At 45.6% G+C, this 22,727-nt stretch overlaps 1 protein-coding gene across 4 annotated transcripts in view; it reads left to right on the top strand.

Moving 5' to 3' along the window:
* CAMK1D (calcium/calmodulin dependent protein kinase ID) overlaps positions 1–22,727 on the top strand; it is a 425,032-nt gene that overhangs the window by 382,882 nt on the left and 19,423 nt on the right. For all 4 annotated transcript variants that reach the window (XM_045874421.3, XM_054507361.2, XM_064592067.1 and 1 more), the window contains exon 6: positions 8,147–8,222. In XM_045874421.3, coding sequence (XP_045730377.1) covers positions 8,147–8,222 — 76 coding nt within the window. The remainder of the gene's footprint in view (positions 1–8,146; positions 8,223–22,727) is intronic.

Raw genomic sequence — 22,727 nt, 5'->3', positions numbered from 1 at the left:
CCACTCCCTTCCCAGTCCTCAGCCTCACCCCACCCCCTCCCACCGGCCACATTCTGGCTTTGGCAGCATTTGAATGGCAATCCAGCTCCAATCGGAACGGTAATTACAAACCGGGCCGATGCTTTCGAGGGGACTTTTCATGCCTGTGGTAACATTCAAGAGGCTACCAGGAAAATCAGAGCGAGCTGCTGTTTTGTGATGCAGTTTTAGTCAATTGCAACTCTAAGGGAAGGACGAGAAAGTGCAAAGGAACTTGTATTGGCAGAAGGACAGAGGGGATCCAAGAACACTCGTCTGACCTACCGGGACTTTGGGTGGAAGGCAAACCACAGGCAAAGAATGAGTCTGTATTTCAGCTGTATTTTTATGTGCCAGCCACCCAGATGGCAGTACTCTAAACCTCGGTGGGGCAACACCATTTATGAGGACGCTCACAGTAAAGCCCCTCGTTATCCGGAATTTTTCTTTTTTAATCCCCCTGCTGCTGGTCGTTCCGCCGACAGAAACGGTTCTGACTCAGGGCCGTCGGTCCTGCCCCTCATTGTAATCGGTTCTTCCTAAAGCCAAATTCCACCTGAAATGGATGCCTGAATTTTATTTCCCTTGATCTGTAGAATTTTATTCATCAGCCCTGGACAGGCAGCCCCTGGGTAGAAATGTCCTGTTTCTCTCTCAGTGTTTGCAAGAAATCCTTCTTGCCACTTCTTGGACACGTGTTGTCACTGACTCTTTGGGGCTGGATTAGACACAAATCCCTAACCGTATTCCTTGACACGAAGGGTCCCATGCAACGCTTCACTTGAGCTCAGATTCTTTACCACAAAGACATAACTTCAGGATGAAGTAGCAGATGCCCTTCAAGACAGGAAACTGAGGCACAGAAAGTTAACAAATTCTCTGAGATACACAGGAATTTTGCAAACTCCAAAGAATTAGGGAAAAAATCAGGATACATTCATATTTATAAGTAGTCTTCTGGAACAAATTTTTAAAAAAAATTTTTATTGTTATGTTAATCACCATACATTACATCATTAGTTTTTGATGTAGTGTTCCATGATTCATTGTTTGTGCATAACACCCAGTGCTCCATGCAGAATGTGCCCTCTTTAATACCCATCACCAGGCTAACCCATCCTCCCACTCCCCTCCCCTCTAGAACCCTCAGTTTGTTTTTCAGAGTCCATCGTTTCTCATGGTTCGTCTCCCCCTCCGATTCCCCCCCCTTCATTCCTCCCCTCCTGCTATCTTCTTCTTTTTTTTTTTTCTTAACATATAATGTATTATTTGTTTCAGAGGAACAGATCTATGATTCAACAGTCTTGCACACTTCACAGCGCTCACCATAGCACATACCCTCCCCAATGTCTATCACCCAGCCACCCCATCCCTCCCACCCCCCCATCACTCCAGCAACCCTCAGTTTGTTTCCTGAGATTAAGAATTCCTCATATCAGTGAGGTCATATGATACATGTCTTTCTCTGATTGACTTATTTCGCTCAGCATAACACCCTCCAGTTCCATCCACATTGTTGCCAATGGCAAGATCTCATTCCTTTTGATGGCTGTATAATATTCCATCGTATATATATACCACAACTTCTTTATCCTAGAACAAATTTTTCTAACCTCCCTTTAGAAGGAATTATAATTGGGGCCAATGAAATGAAGAATCGGCTGCAGCTGGGCATTGCACCTTGCAGCCATGACAGACTGTTCTCACGCCCGTGGCGCTGCCAGCAATGATGAATGGGCAGTTCCTGGGATGCAGTCTCTAGAACTGTGCCTGGACCGAGAGGGGACTGTAGAAGTATGTTGGTGAATAAGTGAACAGAAGGATCCGTAACTCAATGGACAGAGGGACCAACTGGATAGGAGGTTGGTATAGGGAGTTTGAAGGCTCCCTCCAACTCAAAGATTCACGTCCTCAGTCGTGCCCTTCCATCACTTGGGGCCCAGTTCAGGTCTGATTTCTGAAGGTTCTAATGCAAAGGGTGGAAATCTCCATTTATGAATCATTTCCATTATGTAAAGCTAGAATCAAGGCAAAGTACTAAACGACATCAAGGATCTGTCCATCCTTAATTCTAAAAAATAATAAACCCTCTGTTCTCTTTTTGTTCCTGTGGTTCTCTCAACCCTTCATCCTTACATAATGAACTACTATTAGCTCTCTCTGTAACTTATTATGTTTATTATTTTCATGAAGCCTCATTACAGTCCTAAAGGGTGGGATCTGTGAATGTTCCCATTTTACAGATGAACAAACTGGAGGCTTAAAGAGATCAAATGGCTCGCCAAGTCCACAGGTGTAATAAGTGGGGGATCCCAGATTTCTTTTACTGAAGGACATGAACTTGGTAACAGGGTGAGCTAGTCTCCGTCTCCTCCTCTCTCTGCAGAAAGTGCTCTTCAGCACATCCCTGAGAGCGCAGGAAAAGGCAAAATTCCTTTTCTGTTTTTTTAGAGCCTGGGGATTGAGTATCACCCCCACGCCAATAGACAGCCCCTCTTCCCGCTTCCAGTTAGACTTGGTTAGGCCCTTCTCTTCTCTTTCAGTAAGGAATATGGGCAATTTAATTGTTTTAAAAACAAGATGAAAGGTTTCTGAATTTTTTTTCCTTCCTTTTTGAAACCTCTGGAGTCCTTCCCTTTACCAGGAACCCTTGCTCTCAACCAAAATAAAACAGCTCGGGTTGTAGGACGTTTCCCACCCAGTGGAATTTTCCAGTGGGTTGGTAGCAAGTCTCCCAGCAGTAAATTCGATTATTTTACATTTTGAACCAACTGTTTCATTAAAAAGCATGAGAAAAGCCTCAGAAAAGAGGACCATATCTGTCGGTCCGAAGATATCTCCAGTAGCTCGGGGATGCTTTGCTAAAGCTGCATCCTATACGTGGTATCAGAACTTCTGTTTGCTGGAGTAAACGAAACCAGCCAATGGGATGCTGTTTCTGTCAGGGATGGCAAAGAGCACGGAATTGTTAACCCCAAGATCCGGCTGGGAAGGAAGTTCTGAGAGATCACTTGATAGAATATCTTTTCTGCCCTTGAGACCGAAAAGTAGTAATTCTGAAATCCCTTTGAAGAAAAGTTTTACAAGGAGAGCGGCACGCATGACAATCGGCCACATGCAGAGACTTAAGGCTAATTCTGCCTGTTTTTATCCCCCAAATTCATGTCAGGAATAGCCATTTGTTAACCACACAGACTATGCTAAGCCCTAAAAATACAGACCCGAGCGATGTGCTTGTGGTCAGGGGGCATGAAGCCTGGTATTTGACAGTGTGATACACGCAGCGGGGAAGAGATGCAGAAGGTCCGGTAGGGCGTCCAGGAGGCTGGCATGCTATGGGATTTGGGTGAGTGGACCTGGGAACCCAACACGTGTCACCCAGGCAGAGCTGCTCCCACTCAACCACTACCCATCTTGCGCATGTCCTTTTCAGCACCTCCGGGGGGCTCTGTTCCCCTGACAGCCCCTGACAGCCTCCAGGGACCGGGACTTCAGATGAGCTGGAGGAATGCAAGAGTCCTCTTGCCTCAATTCCTTTCCTTCAGTCTAGGCTGTACCAGGAGACAAAGCCCTGTCCTGCTCTACCTGGGGGCTGATGGCATCACAAACAGGCTGCGGTGTGTTTTCATGACAGCTCTTTTTGTCAAGTGTCAATAGTTCCAATTAAGTTATTTCAGTTTAGGGGCGCCTGGGTGGCTCAGTCGGTTAAGCGTCTGTCTTCGGCTCAGGTCATGATCCCAGGGTCCTGAGATCGAGCCCCGCATTGGGCTCCCTGCTCGGTGGGGAGCCTGCTTCTCCCTCTCCCTCTGCCTGCCCCTCTGCCTACTTGTGCTCTCTCTATCTCTCTGTCAAATAAATAAATAAAATCTTAAAAAAAATAAGTTATTTCAGTTCAAAGCCTCCCTCTATGAGGAGGTGTGGGGGTGGTGAGATTCACTGTCACCCTCCCACTACACGTGAAATGCGTGAGTTGCACTGGGTACAGTCAGAAGAGAAAATCGTTTCTCTGTCAGATGTTCTTCGGCATCTGACAGTGTTGGGGGGGCGGTGGATTTGTGGTGGGCATGGCTCGGAGAAGCCTTCCCACTTTGCAAGGCCCCTGGTCGGCTGTGCTCGGGGCCTCCTCTGCCTGGAAGCGCATTTGTTGTCTGAGAGTTTGTAAATTGGTTGCTGTGACTTTTTAGAATTACAGCCGAATTCTTGCCAAGGATTATATAGTATAAGATTAATAAAGTAATAAAAAGATTAATAACATAATACGAGGGAGCATAGCTGGTTCTCAAAGTGGCACTTGGTCTCTCAAGTGATCAGAGCCAGAGGTAGAATCTCACAGAGCACTGGCTACAGGCTGAAAGGATCTGGGAGAGGGTAGGAGGTGGGCCAAAAACCAGGAGAATTCAACAGGTTGGCCAAACAAGGGGAGCCAACTGCAGGACCCAGAGGAGAACAGGAAAGAAAATATGCCAGCAGATCCCAGGGATTCAGCATGATTTGCTCGCCATAGCAGATTGTCAGGAGGGTTCTGAATATTGCCTGAGAATTGATGCTTTCCAAGAATCACTACGAGATGAAAAGTAGCTAAAGGGATATAGTAGGCTTGTTCAAACAATGTCCCAGAGAACATTTGTTGTTGTTTTTTTTAAGATTTTTTTTATTTATTTATTTATTTATTTATTTATTTACCCAGCGGGAGAGGGAGGGAATCTCGAGCAGACTCCGAGCGAAGCATTGAGCCCGATGCGGGGCTCGGTCTCATGACCCTGAGATCATGCCCTGAGCTGAAATCCAGAGTCGGGTGCTTAACCGACTGCGCCACCCAGGTGCCCTGAGTACATTTGGTTTCAAGAATCAAATCAAGAGTGGAATTGGAATTAAGGCCATTAGTGTGTGTTGCCATGAATACAATTTTTAAAAATATTTTTGGTTGGTGAGAATATCCTTTCCCAGATCAGTCCGCTTTCTCTTTTTTATTGTTACATTACACGTCCAAGGACTTTACTCTCTCCATTTGTTTCAAGTGCAGTGAAGAATCTCACCTGAAGGCCAGTGGTTCACCTGTCAACAATTGGTTAAAAAATGTTTATTGTGCTGTTGTTGACAGAACCTAGATAAGACACAACACCAGAAAGAACAAGAAATGTTTGGCACAAGTACATAGACTTCTACCCCCAGTATTGCTACCTCGATGTTTGCTTGTTAATCGTTTAGAAATTTTCCCACTAACACCCAAGCTACTGATCCTGTCATCCTTCTGTCAGCAGCTCCCTTTTGTCAATTGTGAGACTAGAAGCATCTGAGAAAGATCCAGATACCTTAAAAAACAAAACAAAACAAAACAAATTTGATGTTATAAACTTTACCACTTAAACAAAATCTAGTATTTTAAAAATTCTGTGTGTCATCTGTGGCTTCAGGAGTCTAAACATCACAAGCAACATCCCAGTTCCACACTGCATAAAAATCAGCCACTTGGTTTTCAAGTGCACGCGGGGCCTTGCACGGTTCTCCAGAACGCGGGTCGCTCTGCCAGCGCCAAGGGGAGATGCTGAGTGTGCACGAGCCCCTGGGCATACAGACTTCTGGAGGGACCCCGCGTTCTTTATTCTTTCTTTTTCTGAGTGAGGGATGGTGGCCAGAATTTCCCTCTTTCTAAAAGGCAGGGAAGGAGGGAGAGGGGGAAGAGAAGGAGGAAGAGGATGTTTTTTTAAGGAGCCCTCCCTCTCATGCCCAGAGTGCTGGAGAGCGGAGTCTGGGGAGCTCCAAATAATACAGTATCAGCTCCTCCTCGGAGTGAAACCTGCTTTGCAGGGGCCGTGAGTCTTACCCCTCTACACATCATGGCTCAGGGGATCGGCTCAGTCTTTGCTTATAAACTTTGGAATCAGCTGTTGGAGGGGCCGACCTCTTCCTTTTCAGGGCTCCTTCCCCATGTCTGTCACCCGTGTCACACCTGGTACGTGACATGAGCTTGTGCCCCAAATCCTGCACTGAACTCTGGCTGCCCCTGCACCACTGTTGGACAGTCGATGCCCTGGAGTGGCTGAGCCTGGCTAGCTTGCCATCTCCCTAAGGAGTCGAGCAGATCCCATGACATGGAAGCCAGGGCTCCTGCCCACCAGCCTGGCTCTGTGCTCAGGATATCTGCCATCTGTCCTGCTGGGAAGTGACACCGGGTCAGACGTCGCCGATGAGCCATCTGTGCCTCCCTGAACTTTCCGTCAGGGCACACGGATGGCTCTGGAGGCTCAGAAATAAGCTCCTTACAGAATGCAGTCACCTCCCACCATCTGTGCCCTTGTGGCCGCTCAGACCAGAACATCAGCGCGGAGAGAGCATACGTCCTAAATCAGCAAGACATTTACTGTGGTAAACGGCTCCCTTTTGTCAGTTGCCATAATAGGAGTGTCTGAGAAATATGCTCTTAGCAGTTATAGGGAAATGGAAGTATCGATGTGGCCAGCTCCCAATTATCCAAGGGCCACTTCTCCGATTTGTGAGTTCCCTAGCTTCATAGTTCTGTTTCTCCTTTCGCTCTTGCACTGAGGGTGAACGAAGCAAAGAAAGGACATATGTATTTATTTTGCTCTTGGTAAAAAAGACAAAAATAAAGTCTAATTCAAGTGTGGAGGAATGGGGGCTGAAATCGGAAAGTAGATTTGGGGGTTATCTGTGGATTGTATTTCTTACCATCCATCATAAACAGAAACTTTCAACAAAAGTTTGTATAGTCCCCAGTCCTACTTAGGAAAATTTATCGTAACAAACATAAGAGAGGATTTCCCTGTTAGTTTTCCTGCAACGGGACTTTTCTTACAGACTAAAGAAGCACTCACTTTAACCGTAAATATATTTCAATGGATGGAACTGGGACAAGGGTGAGATCGACCTGGTTCAAATCCCAGCTGGTCCATATCTACTGGGTGGCATCAGAAAGAGAACTTCTCTGAGGCTCATTTCCCTTAGATCAGGTGCAGCGAATGATCATCATGAGGGTTGCTGAAAGGGTTATAGTAGAAAACATTTATGAATAACCCAGGTCACGACAGGGAGTTGGTTTAGAGACCAGTTTCTCAGTGGATCACTTTGGGCAGGTTCCTGGAACTGTCAGTCCCTCTGGGTCCTCACCTGTGACTTGAGAGTCATCATGATAATGATAATTAAGCTCTTCCCCTCAAGGCCAGTCAGGATAAGTGAGTTAATGCATCCCAAAGCCATAGAACACACAATCCAGCAGACAGCTAGTTTTACTTTGTCTACTCTCTTAAGTTTTCTGGAAAGTCTATGCTAAAGACATGTCCGTCAAGTATATTTGGGTGAAAAGGAGATTTTGCTTGTGAAGATGCACTGTTTTTCTTATATTTATTTAGTCTTTGCACAAATACATATGGCAGCCACTTCCAGCTGGGAGACACTGGGAGTGGGTATCCAACCCGGGGCTCAAGCCACAAGGCCAGGAACAGAAAGTGCAAGAATAGGACAAAATAAGCTGAGACAGGCTGGAGGACTCTTGGATTAGAACCGAGGAATTGGAATTAAGGAGTGTTTTTGCTGTTTCATGGATGAGAAACACCTGCCCCAAACCTTCGAGAGTGAGCTGAGAGCAGGCCTAAGGTAGTTTCCCAGGGACCAGATTTCAGGTCTCACCTTCCCTGGATTGTGAGCTCCATGAAGGTATTAGGAGAAGGGTTCACTTTCATGCCCCCACGGCACCCAGGAGGGCCCTACCCCAGGGGCCAGAAATGCTTCCCTGAATTAATTTTAGGTGAAGTCACACCCCAGGCTCCAAGTGGAGTCCACCTGTCTCTGACTCAGTCTCGTCTGAGCTGCGGTACCTAGCACAGCACTGACATGAAATAGTCACCCTATTCCAATTCATTGATAGATTGATTAGTTGAACTTTTTTGTTAATCTCATTACACACACGCACACACACACACAATGCTCTCATGATTTTCTAGCTAGAAAAACCAACACATAAAATAATTTCTATATCTCTACCCAGTTTTTAGAATCACAGAAAGCTCAGCCTGGGGGGCAGACAGAAAAAGAGAAGAAAAATCTAAAAAAATGTTTTATGTCTCGGGCGTTTAAATAGTCAGGCTTGTGTCTCTCCTTTATCACTTCACAGCTCCTGAGGTCCTGGCCCAGAAACCATACAGCAAAGCTGTTGACTGCTGGTCCATCGGGGTGATTGCCTATATCTTGTAAGTATTGCTTGCCACCTTGGCTGGTTTTTTCTTTCTTTCTTTTTTTCTTTTTTATTGTGGAAAAATATACATAACACAAAATTTACCACTTTTACCATTTTTTAATGAACTGCTCAGTGGCATCAGGTACATTCACAGTGTTGGGCAACTATCACCACCCGCCATCTCTGGAACTTTCTCATCTTCCCAAAGGACAGCTCTGTCCCCGTTAAACACTAACTCCCTGAAGTCCCTGGCAGCCACCCTCCTACTTTCTGTCTCTGTGCATTTGACTACTCTTGATTCCTTGTGTCAGTGGGATCATCCAGTATTTGGCCTTTCGTGACTGGCTTTTTCATTTATCATAATGTCCTCAAGATTCACCCATGTTGTAGCAGGTGTCAGAATTTTCTTCTTTTTAAGGCTGAATAATTGTCCATTATATGCATATAATACATTGTGTTTTTCCATTTATCCATCAATGGACAGTGGGTGGTTTCCACCTCGTGGCTATTGTGCCTAATGCTGTTACGAGCACAGCTGTACAGATGTCTGCCTTTAGGGGTATACCGGAAGTGGGGTTGCTGGATCATATGGTACTTCCGTTTAACTTTTTGAGGAATCTCCATACTGTCTTGCAAAGCAGCACCCTCGCTTTACGTTCCTGACAGCAATGCGCAAGGGTTCCAGTTTCTCCACACCCCTCCCAACACTGATTTCCCATGTTTTATAATAGCTGTCCTGATCGGTATGAAGTGCTTTCATTGTGGGTGTGATTTGCTTCCTCGTTTTTAAAATTTATTTGTAGTGTGCTTGTTTGAGTAGAGTTGACACACAGTGTTAACATTAGTTTCGGATGTACAACATAGTGATTTGAACTCTATAGCTTACGCTGTGCTCAAAAGTGTAGCTGCCCTCTGTCACCTTACAAGGCTATTACAGTATCATTGACCATATTCCCCGTGCTGTACCTTCCATCCCCATGACTTAGTCTTTCCATCGCTAGAAGCCTGGACCTCCCTCTCCCCTTCACCCATTTGGCTCATCCCCCACCCCCCTTCCCTCTGGCAACCATCAGTTTGTTCTCTGTGTTTATAGGTCTGATTCTGCTTTTTATTTGTTTATGTATGTATTTGTTTCATTTTTTTAGATTCCACATATGAATGAAATCTTATGGTATTTGTCTTTCTCGGTCTGACTTAATTCACTTAGCATAATACTCTCTATGTCAATCCATGTTATTGCAAATGACAAGATCTCATCCTTTTTTATGGCTGAGTAATATTCCTCTGTGTGTGTGTGTGTGTGTGTGTCTGTCTGTCTGTCTGTCTGTCTGTCAATGGACACATGGGTTGCTTCCATGTCTTGGCTATTATAAATAATACTGCAATGTTTCTCTTATGGCTAATGATGTTGAGCATTTTCTCATGTGCCACCTTGGATTTCCTGGGGACACAAACCACTATAAAAGTATTAGGACATCGCCAAAAGAAATCAAAATGAGAAAAAATTTGATGAAAACCAAAATTGAGCTTTTAGATTCCTCATTTCTTCTCAGGTACCTCACTTATACAACCCAGGAAATGCTATCATAGGCATAGTGTTGTCACAGTTAATTAAGAGTGATCAATTTTGGGTTTTATTATTATTTTCTATTTTGCTTAAGTCCACTGTCAAGTTATTTTTTAATTACAATTTCTTTTTGCAGTGATACTTTCAAACGCTTACTACGGAGCATATTCCTAGAGTGGGTTTGGGCCAACTGGTGTCTGTAATTGATAGGAAATGAATTTCTCCCCAAGGAAGGGAAGGCTTTCTAGCAGATAGAGCCTGCTACACACAATGAAAGACCATGGGGGATTGTGATCAGAGAAAGGTCTGACAGTATGTGGCATCCTCAGGGACTGCTGGAAACATCCCCCCTGTGTTGGCTTTGTCTCATTATCTGGAAGGCAAGCAGTCTTTCTACAGCATACATTCAACTGGGCAGCTTTTGTAGTTTAGTGTGGATTTAGTTGACAGCTCCTGTAGATGCCTGCCATTATCACAGGATTTATCCATTATAATGTCCTTGGCCCCTATGGCTCCCACTTATGGAAATAGGTAAAGGCCAGGTTCGTCTGAGCTATAAAACTAGCATATTGCATACAGAGTGCTTTCACTTTCAAAGCACGTTGACTGTTTTCTAAGGTAGTTTCATCCTTTTTCGTGGGGAGGGGGGAGTTACAGACCCTTTGAGAATCTGGTGAAAGCTGTGGGCCCTTTCCCCTAATAATTTCACACACACACACACACACACACACACACACACACACACACTTCTGCATACCTCGTTAGGGAGCTTCCTGGGTAAGCCGAAAGCAGACACAGGCCATGTGTTCTTCACTCTGGCTCCTTAAAACCCCAGTGGAAATTCTTGTCAGAGATCCTACCTTGCCAAACTTGACATGGAAGATTTAAAGAAATGAATGACGAGCCACTGTCCTTCCTGTAGAGGACCAAAGCTGGTATCATCTAGAGAAATCTGGGGCTAGGCAAAAAGTGCCCCTTCATCTGGGCTTCTGCTTGCTTGTTCCTTCACATCTGTTCTGAATCCTGAACCACCGCTCTGGTCTACACCAATGTCGATAGATTGCCTTTGTATATATAACTGTATATGTAATTGTCTCCCTGAAGTCTTGGCACTGGGGTAGGGTATCTATCTGCACAGCTATGAGGAGGTGCAGATGGCTTTACTGAGATAAGCATTGGTATCTTAGACATTCTGGCTGCTAGAACAAAATACGGTAGACCAGATGACTCAATCAGCAGATTCATTTCTTACAGTTCAGAAGTCTGGGAAGTTCAAGATCTAGGTGCCTGCTGATTCAATTCCTGGTGAGGACCTTCTCCCCACCTCACAGACCGCCACCTTCTTGTGTCCTCGCAAGGCAGAAGGGGAACATGCATGTTCTCTGGTGTCTCTTCTTATAAAGGCACTGACCCCAGTATGGAGGCCCCATCCTCATGACCTCATCTGAATTTAATTGCCTCTCAAAGGCCCATTTCCAAACACCATCACATTGGGGGTTAGGGTTTCAACCTATGAATTTGAGGGGGATACTCTTCAGTCCATAGGAAATGGTTTGGTTGTGCTGTGCTTAATAGAAGTATTACAGTGGAATCCCCTTAAAACATGGACATTTCAGGATGGACATAGCACCTACTTTATAATAATGCTGACATCAAACATCTGTAGAACAGTGCAAGAATATAAATATGGTCACAAGTTTTATCTCCCTTCACCCTCCCTGCAATCCTACAAGATAGATGCAGTTTTTATTAAACCCACTGAGAGAAGATAAAACTTAGGGAGACTATATAACTTGGTATCGGAATCGACATTTGAACCCAAGCCCCACTCTGACTTCCAGTCCAGCTCTTTGTGCTAACATCTTATGCCCTCACATGCAGACATGGCCATGTCGCTGAGAGAAGAGGACGTTTCTTTCCATGTTATATCCAGCTTGTGTTTATTTCTTTGTGCAAATGTTTACAGAATATGTACCATGCACCTGTCACTATGCTCGATACTGGGAATGAGTGCTCAACAACACATACACAGCCCCTGTGTTTGTGAAGCTGGCTCACAGTCTCGTGAAAGAGACAGGCATTCAAAGAAACCTCATAAATGAACATGGAATTTTAAATGTGCAAAGTGCTTTGAAGGAAGAGGATGAGGGGCTCTGGCAAAGTGGAACAGAGGTTACCTATTTCTAGCAGGTGGCTAGGGAAGCCTTCTCTGAGCAGAGGACCTAATAAAACAAAACCTAAATGATGAGTAGGTTAGGCAGATAAAGCGTGAGGAGGAAGTATTCCAGGCAGAGTGAATAGTGTGAGCAGAAGATGCTTTCAGCTGCAAGTAAGGGACAAACCAGGCCCAACTGGCATAAGCATTTAAAAAAAAGTCATACCTCACACAATAACAAGTGCATAGGTGGGAAAGCCCCATGAGTGCCTAAGTCAGATCCTCATTCCCAGGTTATATCCACCTTTGCTCTCTGCCATCCTCAGTGCATTGGTTTTTCCTTGCACCCTCCTCAACCAAACATGATGGCCGTCATAGCTGCAGGCCTCGGGGACAGACACAGCACCAGCTGGTGGAAGAAGAGGGGATGTTTAGCCCCGTGTACCTGTAAGGGCTAGACTGTCTTCCCCGGAAGTCCCTCAGCCATGTCTCCTTGGCCAGAAATGCCACCCATGCTCATTTCTAAAGCGGTCCTGGAAGAGAGAATGGGATGGTAACAGCTGGCCGAATGAAGCAGGTGACCATGTGAAGGAGCGGCAAATCACAGTTGTGCTGGGGAAGAAAAAGCAGGAAACAGATTTGCAGTAGGTAAAGAATGTGTCTGCCCCAGCCCACCGGGAGGGCAATATCTGAAAGGCCAGCATGGTTACAGTATGGTGTCAAGACAGGATATCAGAAAAGTTATATTCCAAGAGGTAGGCAAGAGCCTGGGGAGGGAGAGACTTGGCAGAAAGTTTGGTTTAACAGAGGTTAATGGGAAGCCAAAGAAGGATTTGGGCCTGAGGTGTGCACTGACCTGATTTTCACTCGAGGATTATTCCTATTCCAGCTACTCTGTGAACAGGGGTTGGACAGGGCAGCAGTGGAGGGTGGAGACCCTTGAGAGGCACTGTCAGGTGAGCAGTGAGAGTTGCTTCTACCAGGGAGGCAGTGATGGGGGTCAGGTGGTAGGGGTATTTTGGATGTGGGAGATAAAAGAGAAGTTTCAAGTATAAAGCCAAGTCTTTGGCTTAAGCAATCATGTAAATGGCTAAGAAAAAAGAATTAGGGGGTGGTGGAGGAGCAAGTTTAGGAGGATCAGGGAGATCAAGAATTTTGTCTTGGGCATGTTGGGACCTCTTTGAGATATCCATGGAATAGTGTATGTACATGGGGAGGTCAGAAGTCTGGGGGAGAGATCTGGGCATATATATACATATATCTGAGGATAGTTTGAACATAGTACATCCAAATCCTTATCATGTATACAACACAATACTTGGCAGGGTTAAAATACGGTATTAAGTAAAGCAATACTATATTTATTTCTATTTAAGTATAAACTTGTTAAGCTTAAACGTGGTAGTTCCCTGGTCACCACTAGCTTTGCTCCAGGGATTAGTCTCAGGTTGATTGAACGACTGGGTCAGACTCCAAAATGGCAGGCAGGGCCTCTGTGAGAGGCCTGTGACCTCGGTTGGTGTTCCCAGCACAAGGCTGGCTCCGGGTCGAACTAGGGTTAGAAGCTGGAACTCGTGGATCTCACTCTCAGACTCTTGCTACTTCCCACTGACACACTGCGCCCAGACGCCCCACTCCCATCCTGCACCGGGAGACCAGAGAGCACGGCTGCTGAGCTGGCCATGACCCACAGACAGCACACAGGGGAAGCCAGCTCTGCCACAGGGGTCCGCACTCAACTCCCATTCTTCGTGTTACCTGGGATGGAGAAGGGGTTAGCCTCTGCGGTTTTTTGGGGGTACAGCATTATTTTCATTTGATTAACCTGTCACTCTGAGATACCCAATCACGGCAAAAGCGCCTGTGACAGACCACGTACCAAAGGTCCTCCTCTCTGCACACCAGGCAAAAGATTCCGCATTTTGCCAGCACAGATACTTGACGAATTGCTTCTCTTTTGATCTCTGCACTCATGTCTATGTTATCCATCATTTGGAAGGAGAAATATTTTTTTTCTATCAGGGATACTCATTTTTAAAAATACATCGAATGGGTCCTTATCGTGTCAGGCATCTCTCTTTGGGGATCAGGACTTAACAAAAAAAAAAACCATCTTTGCCTGCACCACTTAAGTTACTGAGAAGGATGGAGGACAGAGTGTTCTGGAACCCCCGATGAGCATGTTGGTGTCCAGGCTGGAGATGTGGCTCAGCCAAGAAAGCACAAGTTCCAAGGACATAGAATCAGCATCTCACTGACCAGACTGAATTTTGTGATCACACATATGCTGCCTTTCTTCTCGAAACGTCAAGGAGATGAGTTAATGATGGCTTGCCTAAACTATGCTCGGGGATACAGCGCGCTATGGAGAAACACAGGGGATGTTTGCCGGCAAGAACTGGGCGGAGGTCTTAAGAAGTTTAGGCATTAGAGCCTTAGGGCAGGCTGGATGGTTAGGGCGGGTCTGCCGTGGGTGGGGAGGCCCCTACCCGTGCTGTGACCTCTGACTTCCCTGCCTACCAGAACCTCCAGGCCAAGTACTTACCATAATTCCCTTGCTTTTTGACTGGCCTCTGATGTTGTTCAGTCTTTAAAACCAGGTCACGTAAATATCGATTGGCCAACATACACAGCCTAATAGGCTTTGTGAGAGCCGCGCTAAGAATGCCTCATCTGCATGGTAGGTCCATTTTCGGAGACAAAGGATGCTCCTTGCCAAGGCAGTCATCATGATTTTAAACCATTGACAGCTGCTTCTTTATGGATACACATGTCCAAGGGAGAGAGCATGAACCCAAGCTCCCGTAGGAGAGAATGTAGCATAATTAGTGCCCGGGAAAGACCCAAGCATGGGGCATTATGATGGTGGTTACTACCATCAGTAGGAGGAGTGTTAACACTAATAGGAGTAATTAACTGGCCTTGCTAGCAGGCAGCAATCATCTTGTTATATTCCTAAGCTTTGTGGGATGGGACACATTGCCTTGTTTAGGCTGCCTTGGGTCCATGGTCTGGACTTTGGCTTTAGAAGTTCAGAAACTAAATTAATCTGTTTATTCATCTTGCTCAGACGATCCCAGCGAATTGATTCACACTAGCCAGACTCAAAAGAGATTAAAAACAAAACAAAACAAAACAAAAAACCTGGAGTGTCAGTTTACTAAATCATGAGATCTGTGCCCCACCGGGTAATTGGATATGCATGTCATCAAACTAGCATGTTCTCCCCCAAAGAGGAAATGCTCCACGAGAAAGCAAATTAAAAGCAGAAGTTTCCTTTACGAACAAGAAATCAGAGCCCTAGAGCTGGATGGCCTGATGTGTTTTCACAAAGCCTATAGTCGTCTCCAGGGTTTTTCTCTACCAGGGAGTCTTTCTGTCCCGCTGCGGCACGGCTGTTCCTGGGGGTGGCCGGAGTGGCCCCATGCTGGCCGGTGCGCACACCTCCCCGTCCTGCCTCCTGCCCTGCACAGCAGCCTCCACCCTGCTCACTCTTTCCATCCCTCAGGTATCATCACTTGTATTGCCGCGGGCTTTGGTGGTTGTCATTCTCAGGCTTACTGATTTTACTCCACTGACTGCATTTCAGCGTGGTGCTTTCCGAGGATTTCCAGAAAGGTGCCTCATCTCCCCTCCATCGTCTCTGCTGAGTGGATCCTGTGCGTGGCTAAGTGCCTTTTGGTTAGCTTTAATCTCAGACACAGGTATCGCTTGGCCACATTTCTGCTTTGTTTGTGGGCCTGTGGCCCTCTCCCTGCTGCTTCTGGACAAAGAGTTTATTGGTTGTCTGTTGACAGTTGGTTCACCTCTAGCCCCTTAGGACATAGTCAAACAAATACTCTCTGGTTTCAGAAAGTAGGTGGAGGGGTGTGCACAGCGGTGAGGGAGGGAATTTTACAAGCAGTGCAATCGAGATAAAGCAATTCTGCACTTTAGGTGGTGGGGGCAATGGTGAATCCACCATTGTCTTTGTCTCTCAAAGGCCCTGGGGTAGAGAGGACACCTGGAGGGAGAGGCAGGAAGGGAACGTCTCACCTATATCATCTTTACACTCAATGGCCAGTGGCTTCAGGCCAGATGGAAGAACACATCACTTCCTCTGCTCTCTTTTGTTCATGTCAGCATCGTCTCCTGGAAACCGTCATTTTAGCATCAGCTAAACGTTTCAGGAGATGTAGCCTTGGAGAATGGAAGGCAGGGGATTGACATTCACTCACTTAGCGAACATTTATTGAGCCTAATATGTGTCAGGCGATATGATGGGGTTGCAGAGATGGATTCATCACCAACTGGTCTTGGAGGTGCTGACTGTCTGCTGGAGGCGACAGACAGTAAACAGATCAGTTAAAATCCAGTCTTGTCGGCTGTCACCGAAATGAGAGGTAAGAGCTCCCAGGGCAGAGCCCTGAACCCTGCCCTGGCCTTGAGGAGGTCTCCCCAGCAGAGGCGATGGTGATCTGGCTCTGGACAGGCTATCTTCAAATATTGGCCATCGTGCAGGGAGATGGATGGTTTATCCTTCAGCACCAATTATCTGAAGATACGATGTGCTTACTCTGTTTGAGACAAGATGTAGCATTCGATCTGAAATGAATTTTTCAAATAGAACTTCAAAGATTTGATCCAGCTTTGACCTTCTAATGTCTAACAATCGGTGGTGGGGAAAAAAGTATCATCTTTGAATTATCAGGATTTTTAATTCACCTGTCACCAGAGTGGGCAAATGGAAGCGTCAGAAGAGGCCCTGATGACGTTTTACCATATTTACCATCTGGTATGCAGGCGGCAGACCGGAGTCGGGAGGGAGGTGGCGCGTAGATGGCGTGAAGAAGCAGAAAGCCCATCGGAGGTGCCGTGGCAAGTCATGAGTTTGGACCCCTTACTCCATGCTGGGTGTGTGACCAGGAGGTGCAGATGATGGAGGCGGGGAGGGGAGAGGCCCTGATTTTCAGGAACAAGTCAGGAAATGTTTGCGGAGGTGGTGAGAGGACCCAGGGAAGGACAGACTGGAAGCAGGTGACTGCACCCAACAGTGCGGCGTGCAGTGGCGAGACCCTGCTGAGGACAGCCCTCGGGCCCTGAGGTCCCCTTGCCGTGCACCAAGGCCTCACTGTCTAGGCATCCTCAGAGTGCTCTGGAAGAGAGTAAGCAGAGGCCAAGTGCACAGCGTGACCAAAGGCCGAAGCTCGTGGTGTGGCAGTTTCCCAAATGCACGCGGCTGTTCATCTGCACACCATCACAACCACTTACCGATCAGAACGTGAGAGAGAGAGAGGCTGGAGAAGGAGGAGGGAGGAAGCAAGCTGGGAGGGAGGAAGCAAGAGCCCCACAACCAGGAAAAAAAAGTCTCGATGCAAAAAGTTGAATTGGAAATCCGCCCGGGGTTCAGAATCATCAGTTAGCACTGGTGTTAATCACCTCCAGACGGGATGTCTGCACCCCTCGGGGCTTCGGGATGAAATCTGTGACTCGTGAGAACTAATTTTAGCTGCTGGAAGTTTCGCTGGGTTTTTCCGAACGCAACACTCCCAACTGTTTGAAGCTCTCCCTGCTCATCCTCCTCCCCTCCTGTTCTCCCTTCCACCATTAGTGAGAGCAGAGTACAAGGCGTTTGGTCTGGGCTTCCTCTGGCTGGGTTTGACCTGCAGGAGGAGGTGCAGAGCCTCTGCACAATCCCCCAGACATCCTCAAGGTACTATCCATCTGGCTAATGCAACGATCAAAAAGTTAGACACTTGGAAGTGGGGCCATGGATCACGACGCAACAGCTATGGACACTACATTGTCTAGCCCACCCCTTTAAAACCGTTTAACTCCAAATGGAGGATGCTACTCATTTCTCACGCTTGGGGAAGTACTGAGTCCCCTCCCCACCCCCTCTTCCCAGCTCCCAATCTTCAGGCCAGTTGTGTATAAACTTTCCAAGAAGTGTGTTCCCTTTCTCCCCTAGATCTTTCCCTGATCTGCTTACTCATTCTCAGCTTTCAAGGCATGATCCAAATCTCCGGGGGTGACATGGGACCTTTATCCACTGTATTTTCATCAGTCGTGCTTTGCTGAAGTCAGCCTGCACATGGTTTTAATATGTGAACCATTCCTAGTTTCTCCAGCCTGCTCTCTTCCAAGATTGCACGGAGAAAGTTCTAGAGCGTGCATAATCAAACATATGGTTGCTGAAATAATTGGATTACTTCTTGGTAATGATTCGGGTCTCGTTGGTCATTCTATTTTATAAATCCGAATAATATGCTGAAACCTGTTTTGTTCACTAAGTGGGCCTTGCAGCTAAGTACAAGAGGTTTATCAGCTTAAAAAGCTTTGCTTTATTTTATTAAAGTCTGTCATATTATCCAGAGTCAGATGGATAAAACTCAGATTCTTTAGCACAGGCCCCAGACGTTCGTAAATACCCACTGAGTGCCAAAACAAAAAGGTAAATGGGGCCTTCCCAGAGTTGTTGCTTATCAGACAGACTCTCATTTCCAAAGGAAGAGACACCCAGATTTGATTGGCTTTGTGAATGTTTTTCAGAGACTCTTTGGGCCTGGGTTGGCCCTATGTGGCTTACTTAGTTTGCAATAATATACATAGAGGTTTGTTGTTTTAGTCATTTCCATGGCACCCTGGTCTAATTGCATAAAAATATTCTTTCTTCATAAATATGCCATTGAATACAGGCATATGCAGGAGATCTTGAGCTCTTCCTGGAATCGAGGGCTCCTGGGCTAAATGATTGGAAATACTGGTCTACAAAGAGCAAAGTGACAAGCTGGTCTCTGGGACACCCTGTCCTCATATTCATGACACAGCACACAATGTTAGGACCATAAAAATTCAGTCATTGCTCTTCTTCCTTTCTTGAGCAAGCTTAGAAGTTTAGGTCAGGACGGATGGGCATTCGTGGACGATTCTGAGACTTTGCACAGAGTTTAAAAATATATTGCTTCATTTCCATGTTGAGGCCATTGGACTGAGTCCCTTGGGGTTTGTCTGCTGCTCTGTCCCCCTTCCGTTGTTCTTCTTGGTGGTGAGCAGCGTTCCACTTGAGTGCTTCTGCTGAAGGACCGGAAAGGGATTACAGAGCATGTGACAGCACTTTTGTATGTTCTGCCTGTTATCTGTATGTCTCCGCATCCATCTATCCATCTATGCGTGTGTTTTATGTATAGTGCATATTATTATATAGTATGTGTTATATATATTATTTCTCTATATAAGGTGGGCGCTATTATCCTCATTTCACAGAAAAACTGAGTCTTTTTTTTTTAGATTTTTAGATTTTTTAGATTTTTTTTAAAGATTTTATTTATTTACTTGGCAGAGAGAGAGAGACAGCGAGAGAGGTAACACAAGCAGGGGGAGTGGGAGAGGGAGAAGCAGGCTTCCCGCCGAGCAGGAAGCCCGATGTGGGGCTCGATCCCAGGACCCTGGGATCATGACCTGAGCCGAAGGCAGTCGCCCAACCGAGCCACCCAGGTGCCCTGAAGAAACTGAGTCTTAAAGAGGATATGTCATTTCCCCAAGGTCACTCAACTTGTACTTGCTGGAGCTGAGATTTGGAATCTGTGTTTTGTTTCTCGAAATCCCAGGCTGAGGAAACCACAGCAGGAAACCTCTCTGAAAACGGAGGGACAGTCGGCCTTCAGAGGACAATAGCAAGCCTTTCCTTGAAAAGTCACATCTCCATTCTCCTTCAGAGCTCTTTTATCCAATTAGACTCAACAGCAAATTCTGGGTTGCCTTTTTCTGGTGATTATTCGATTGTCAATGTGAGCTATTGCACCCAAATGCTTTTTGTATAAAATATTGAAAATAATTGGGGCAACTGGGTGGCTTAGTCATTTGATCGTCCGACTCTTGATTTCAGCTCAGGTCATGATCTCAGGGTCGTGAGATTGAGCTCTGCGTTGTGCTCCGTGCTGGGCATAGAGCCTGCTTAAGATTCTCTCCCTCTCCATCTGCCTCTCTCCCACCTCACACATGCTCGCTCTCTCTCTCAAAAAAACCCCCAAAACTCTAAAATATTGAAAATAAGTTTTGGCACTTAAGCACATTTCAGGTGCTTAGGAAATTCACTTATGTATGTTATTTGATTTCCCAGTTATTCTGGGTCGGTGAGGCACATCTCCTGCCCAGTCCTGTAGAATTCCACAAAGTCTTGACAGAGGGTTTCTTTTTTTTTTTTAATTTATTTATTTTTATATTTTTATTAACATATAATCAATGTATTATTTGTTTCAGGGGTACAGTTCTGTGATTCGTCAGTCTTACACAATTCACAGCACTCACCATAGCACATACCTTCCCCAGTGTCCATCACCCAGCCACCCCATCCCTCCCACCCCCCTCCACTCCAGCAACCCTCAGTTTGTTTCCTGAGATTAAGAGTCTCTTATGGTTTGTCTCCCTCTCTGGTTTTGTCTTGTTTCATTTTTCCCTCCCTTCCCTTATGATCTTCTGTCTTGTTTCTCAAATTTTTCATATCAGTGAGATCATATGATGCTTGTCTTTCTCTGATTGACTTATTTCACTTAGCATAATACCCTCTAGTTCCATCCATGTCGTTGCAAATGGCAAGATTTCGCGTTTTTTTGATAGCTGCATAATATTCCATTGTATATATATACCACATCTTCTTTATCCATTCATCTGTTGATGGACATCTTGGCTCTTTCCATAGTTTGGCTATTGTGGACATTGCTGTCATAAACATTGGGGTGCATGTGCCCCTTCAGATCACTACATTTGTATCTTTGGGGTAGACACCCAGTAGTACAATTGCTGGGTCATAGGGTAGCTCTATTTTCAACTATTTCTGTTTTCTATTTCTATTTTGAGGAACCGCCATACTGTTTTCCAGAGTGGCTACACCAGCTTGCATTCCCACCAACAGATGTTGGCGAGGATTTCTCTGCATCCTCGCCAGCATCTGTCATTTCCTGACTTGTTAATTTTAGCCATTCTGACTGGCGTGAAGTGGTATCTCACTGAGGTTTTGATTTGGATTTCCCTGATGCCGAGTGATGTTGAGCACTTTTTCATGTTTGACAGAAGGATTTCTATACTTTATGTCCTTTCAAGGTTCCACATGGGAGTTCAATGAGGCTACTGGACATGATCCTATTGGAATTTGGTTCAGTATAAACTCAGGTCCATTTTTCTCCAATCCCTGTCTCCCATGGACAGGCCCTAATAGTCCCAGCCAGTCTCCTCCCCTCTGTCTTTCCAGAAGGCAGGCTGGGTTAGATGGTTAGGTGTTGACTTTCTGAGTGCAAGGACTCAGCTGGTCTTTATTTCTTTGGCAGGTCTTACAGCCTTGGTCCTGGCTCTGATTCATGTATCACATACTAAAACATGCACCCTGACTTCAGAGACAGGTCTAGGAAGAGGGTGTGTATGCATTTCCTCATCTTTGCCATAACATACTTGACTGCAGTGTTCATATTAAAGGTTAATACAACTTGGCTCTGGAATTGGATGAGTAAAGTTAAAATTCTGTTCTGCCCTTAGGTGTGAGAAAGTTGCCTCATCTCTCATGCAGTCCCTCATCTGGAAATGGAAGATGGAAGTGCTTATGTCATAAGCACACATGTCTCATAAATGAGACAAAACCTGTTAAGTTGCATAGCCCAGTGCCTGGCACACAGTAAATACTCAACACATGGTGGCTATTAATATTAAGTTTACAGGACACATACAACTTAGTTTCTCCTTTATAGAGGAGTCAGCATTCTGCTTGTGCTCTTCACATATGGCTGGACTCTGAACTCTGAGGAGCTAGGACAGGGCCTGTCTTCTTCACTATTAGATGATCAGCATTTGGCCTAAACATTCGCACTCCATAAATCTCTGTAGAATGGGGCTGAAATGGCTTTTGTTTCTCTAAGCCAGAGCCCTGGGCTGATAGATGTCCATGCCTGCCACTTGCTCTGGTTGAGGCCACCCCTTCATCTCACTGGGGCCCACTTTCCCAGCCTCCTAAGTGAGGGGTTGGCCAATGCCAGAGGATGACTACTGGACCCCACAGAATAAAATTCTGTGATTCTGTGCAAATCCCCCTACGAGGCAAAGTCCTTCCTCGGGCATATATTTCAGCTTTGGGTTTGAGGATTCAGACTGGGAATGGGGTATGATATATGGGTTGTGTCATCTCATGAGCATCATCTGGTTGGAGGGAAAACAGACCAGAGAGACTGATACATGGAGGAAACCATCAGGGTGCAGGGCAAACGTGAGCTTCGAGAATGGTTGTTGACGAATGGTTGTGCTCATTCTGCTCCACTTTGGAGGACTTACAACAGGGGCTATTGGGCATGAGCAGGCTTCACTGCAAAAATAACTTAAAAATTTTAACACATGAGAAACTTTAGTTAAATTATTTCCCCCAGAGTAAATATCCATTTCAGGGTGTTCAACCCTACTTTGTAAGTCAACTTGAATGAGTGCCATTTTGCACGCAAACACACACAAGCAATTTTCGTGTAAAATTTCCCATTTATGAAAGAATAGTCAGTTGACACATATTGATTATTGTTGAATGCTAATGAAAGATACAAAGGAAATGCAATATATGACATTGTCTCTCTCCTGCAGGAACTCATGATCAAGGTGGGCAGACACATGTAATAACCATGAAGTAATCTTTTTTAAGTTTTTTGAGGGTACCCAAGAAAGAGATGGGATTGAGGTAGAGTGTTAAGATTGGGAAGTGTTCAGAGAGAAGTTGAGTGTGGTGGGGGTGTGGCAGTCCCTGAAACATTGAGGTGTTGATGGGCTCATTCATCCAGCTGATTTTT

This window comes from Mirounga angustirostris, unplaced genomic scaffold, assembly GCF_029215605.1.
Source record: "Mirounga angustirostris isolate CCGP_5_RB_7025 unplaced genomic scaffold, mMirAng1.0.hap1 SCAF_5, whole genome shotgun sequence".
Lineage (NCBI taxonomy): Eukaryota > Metazoa > Chordata > Mammalia > Carnivora > Phocidae > Mirounga > Mirounga angustirostris.
The sequence above is the reverse complement of the archived record's forward strand: the minus strand, read 5'-3'. Positions and strand labels throughout refer to the sequence as shown.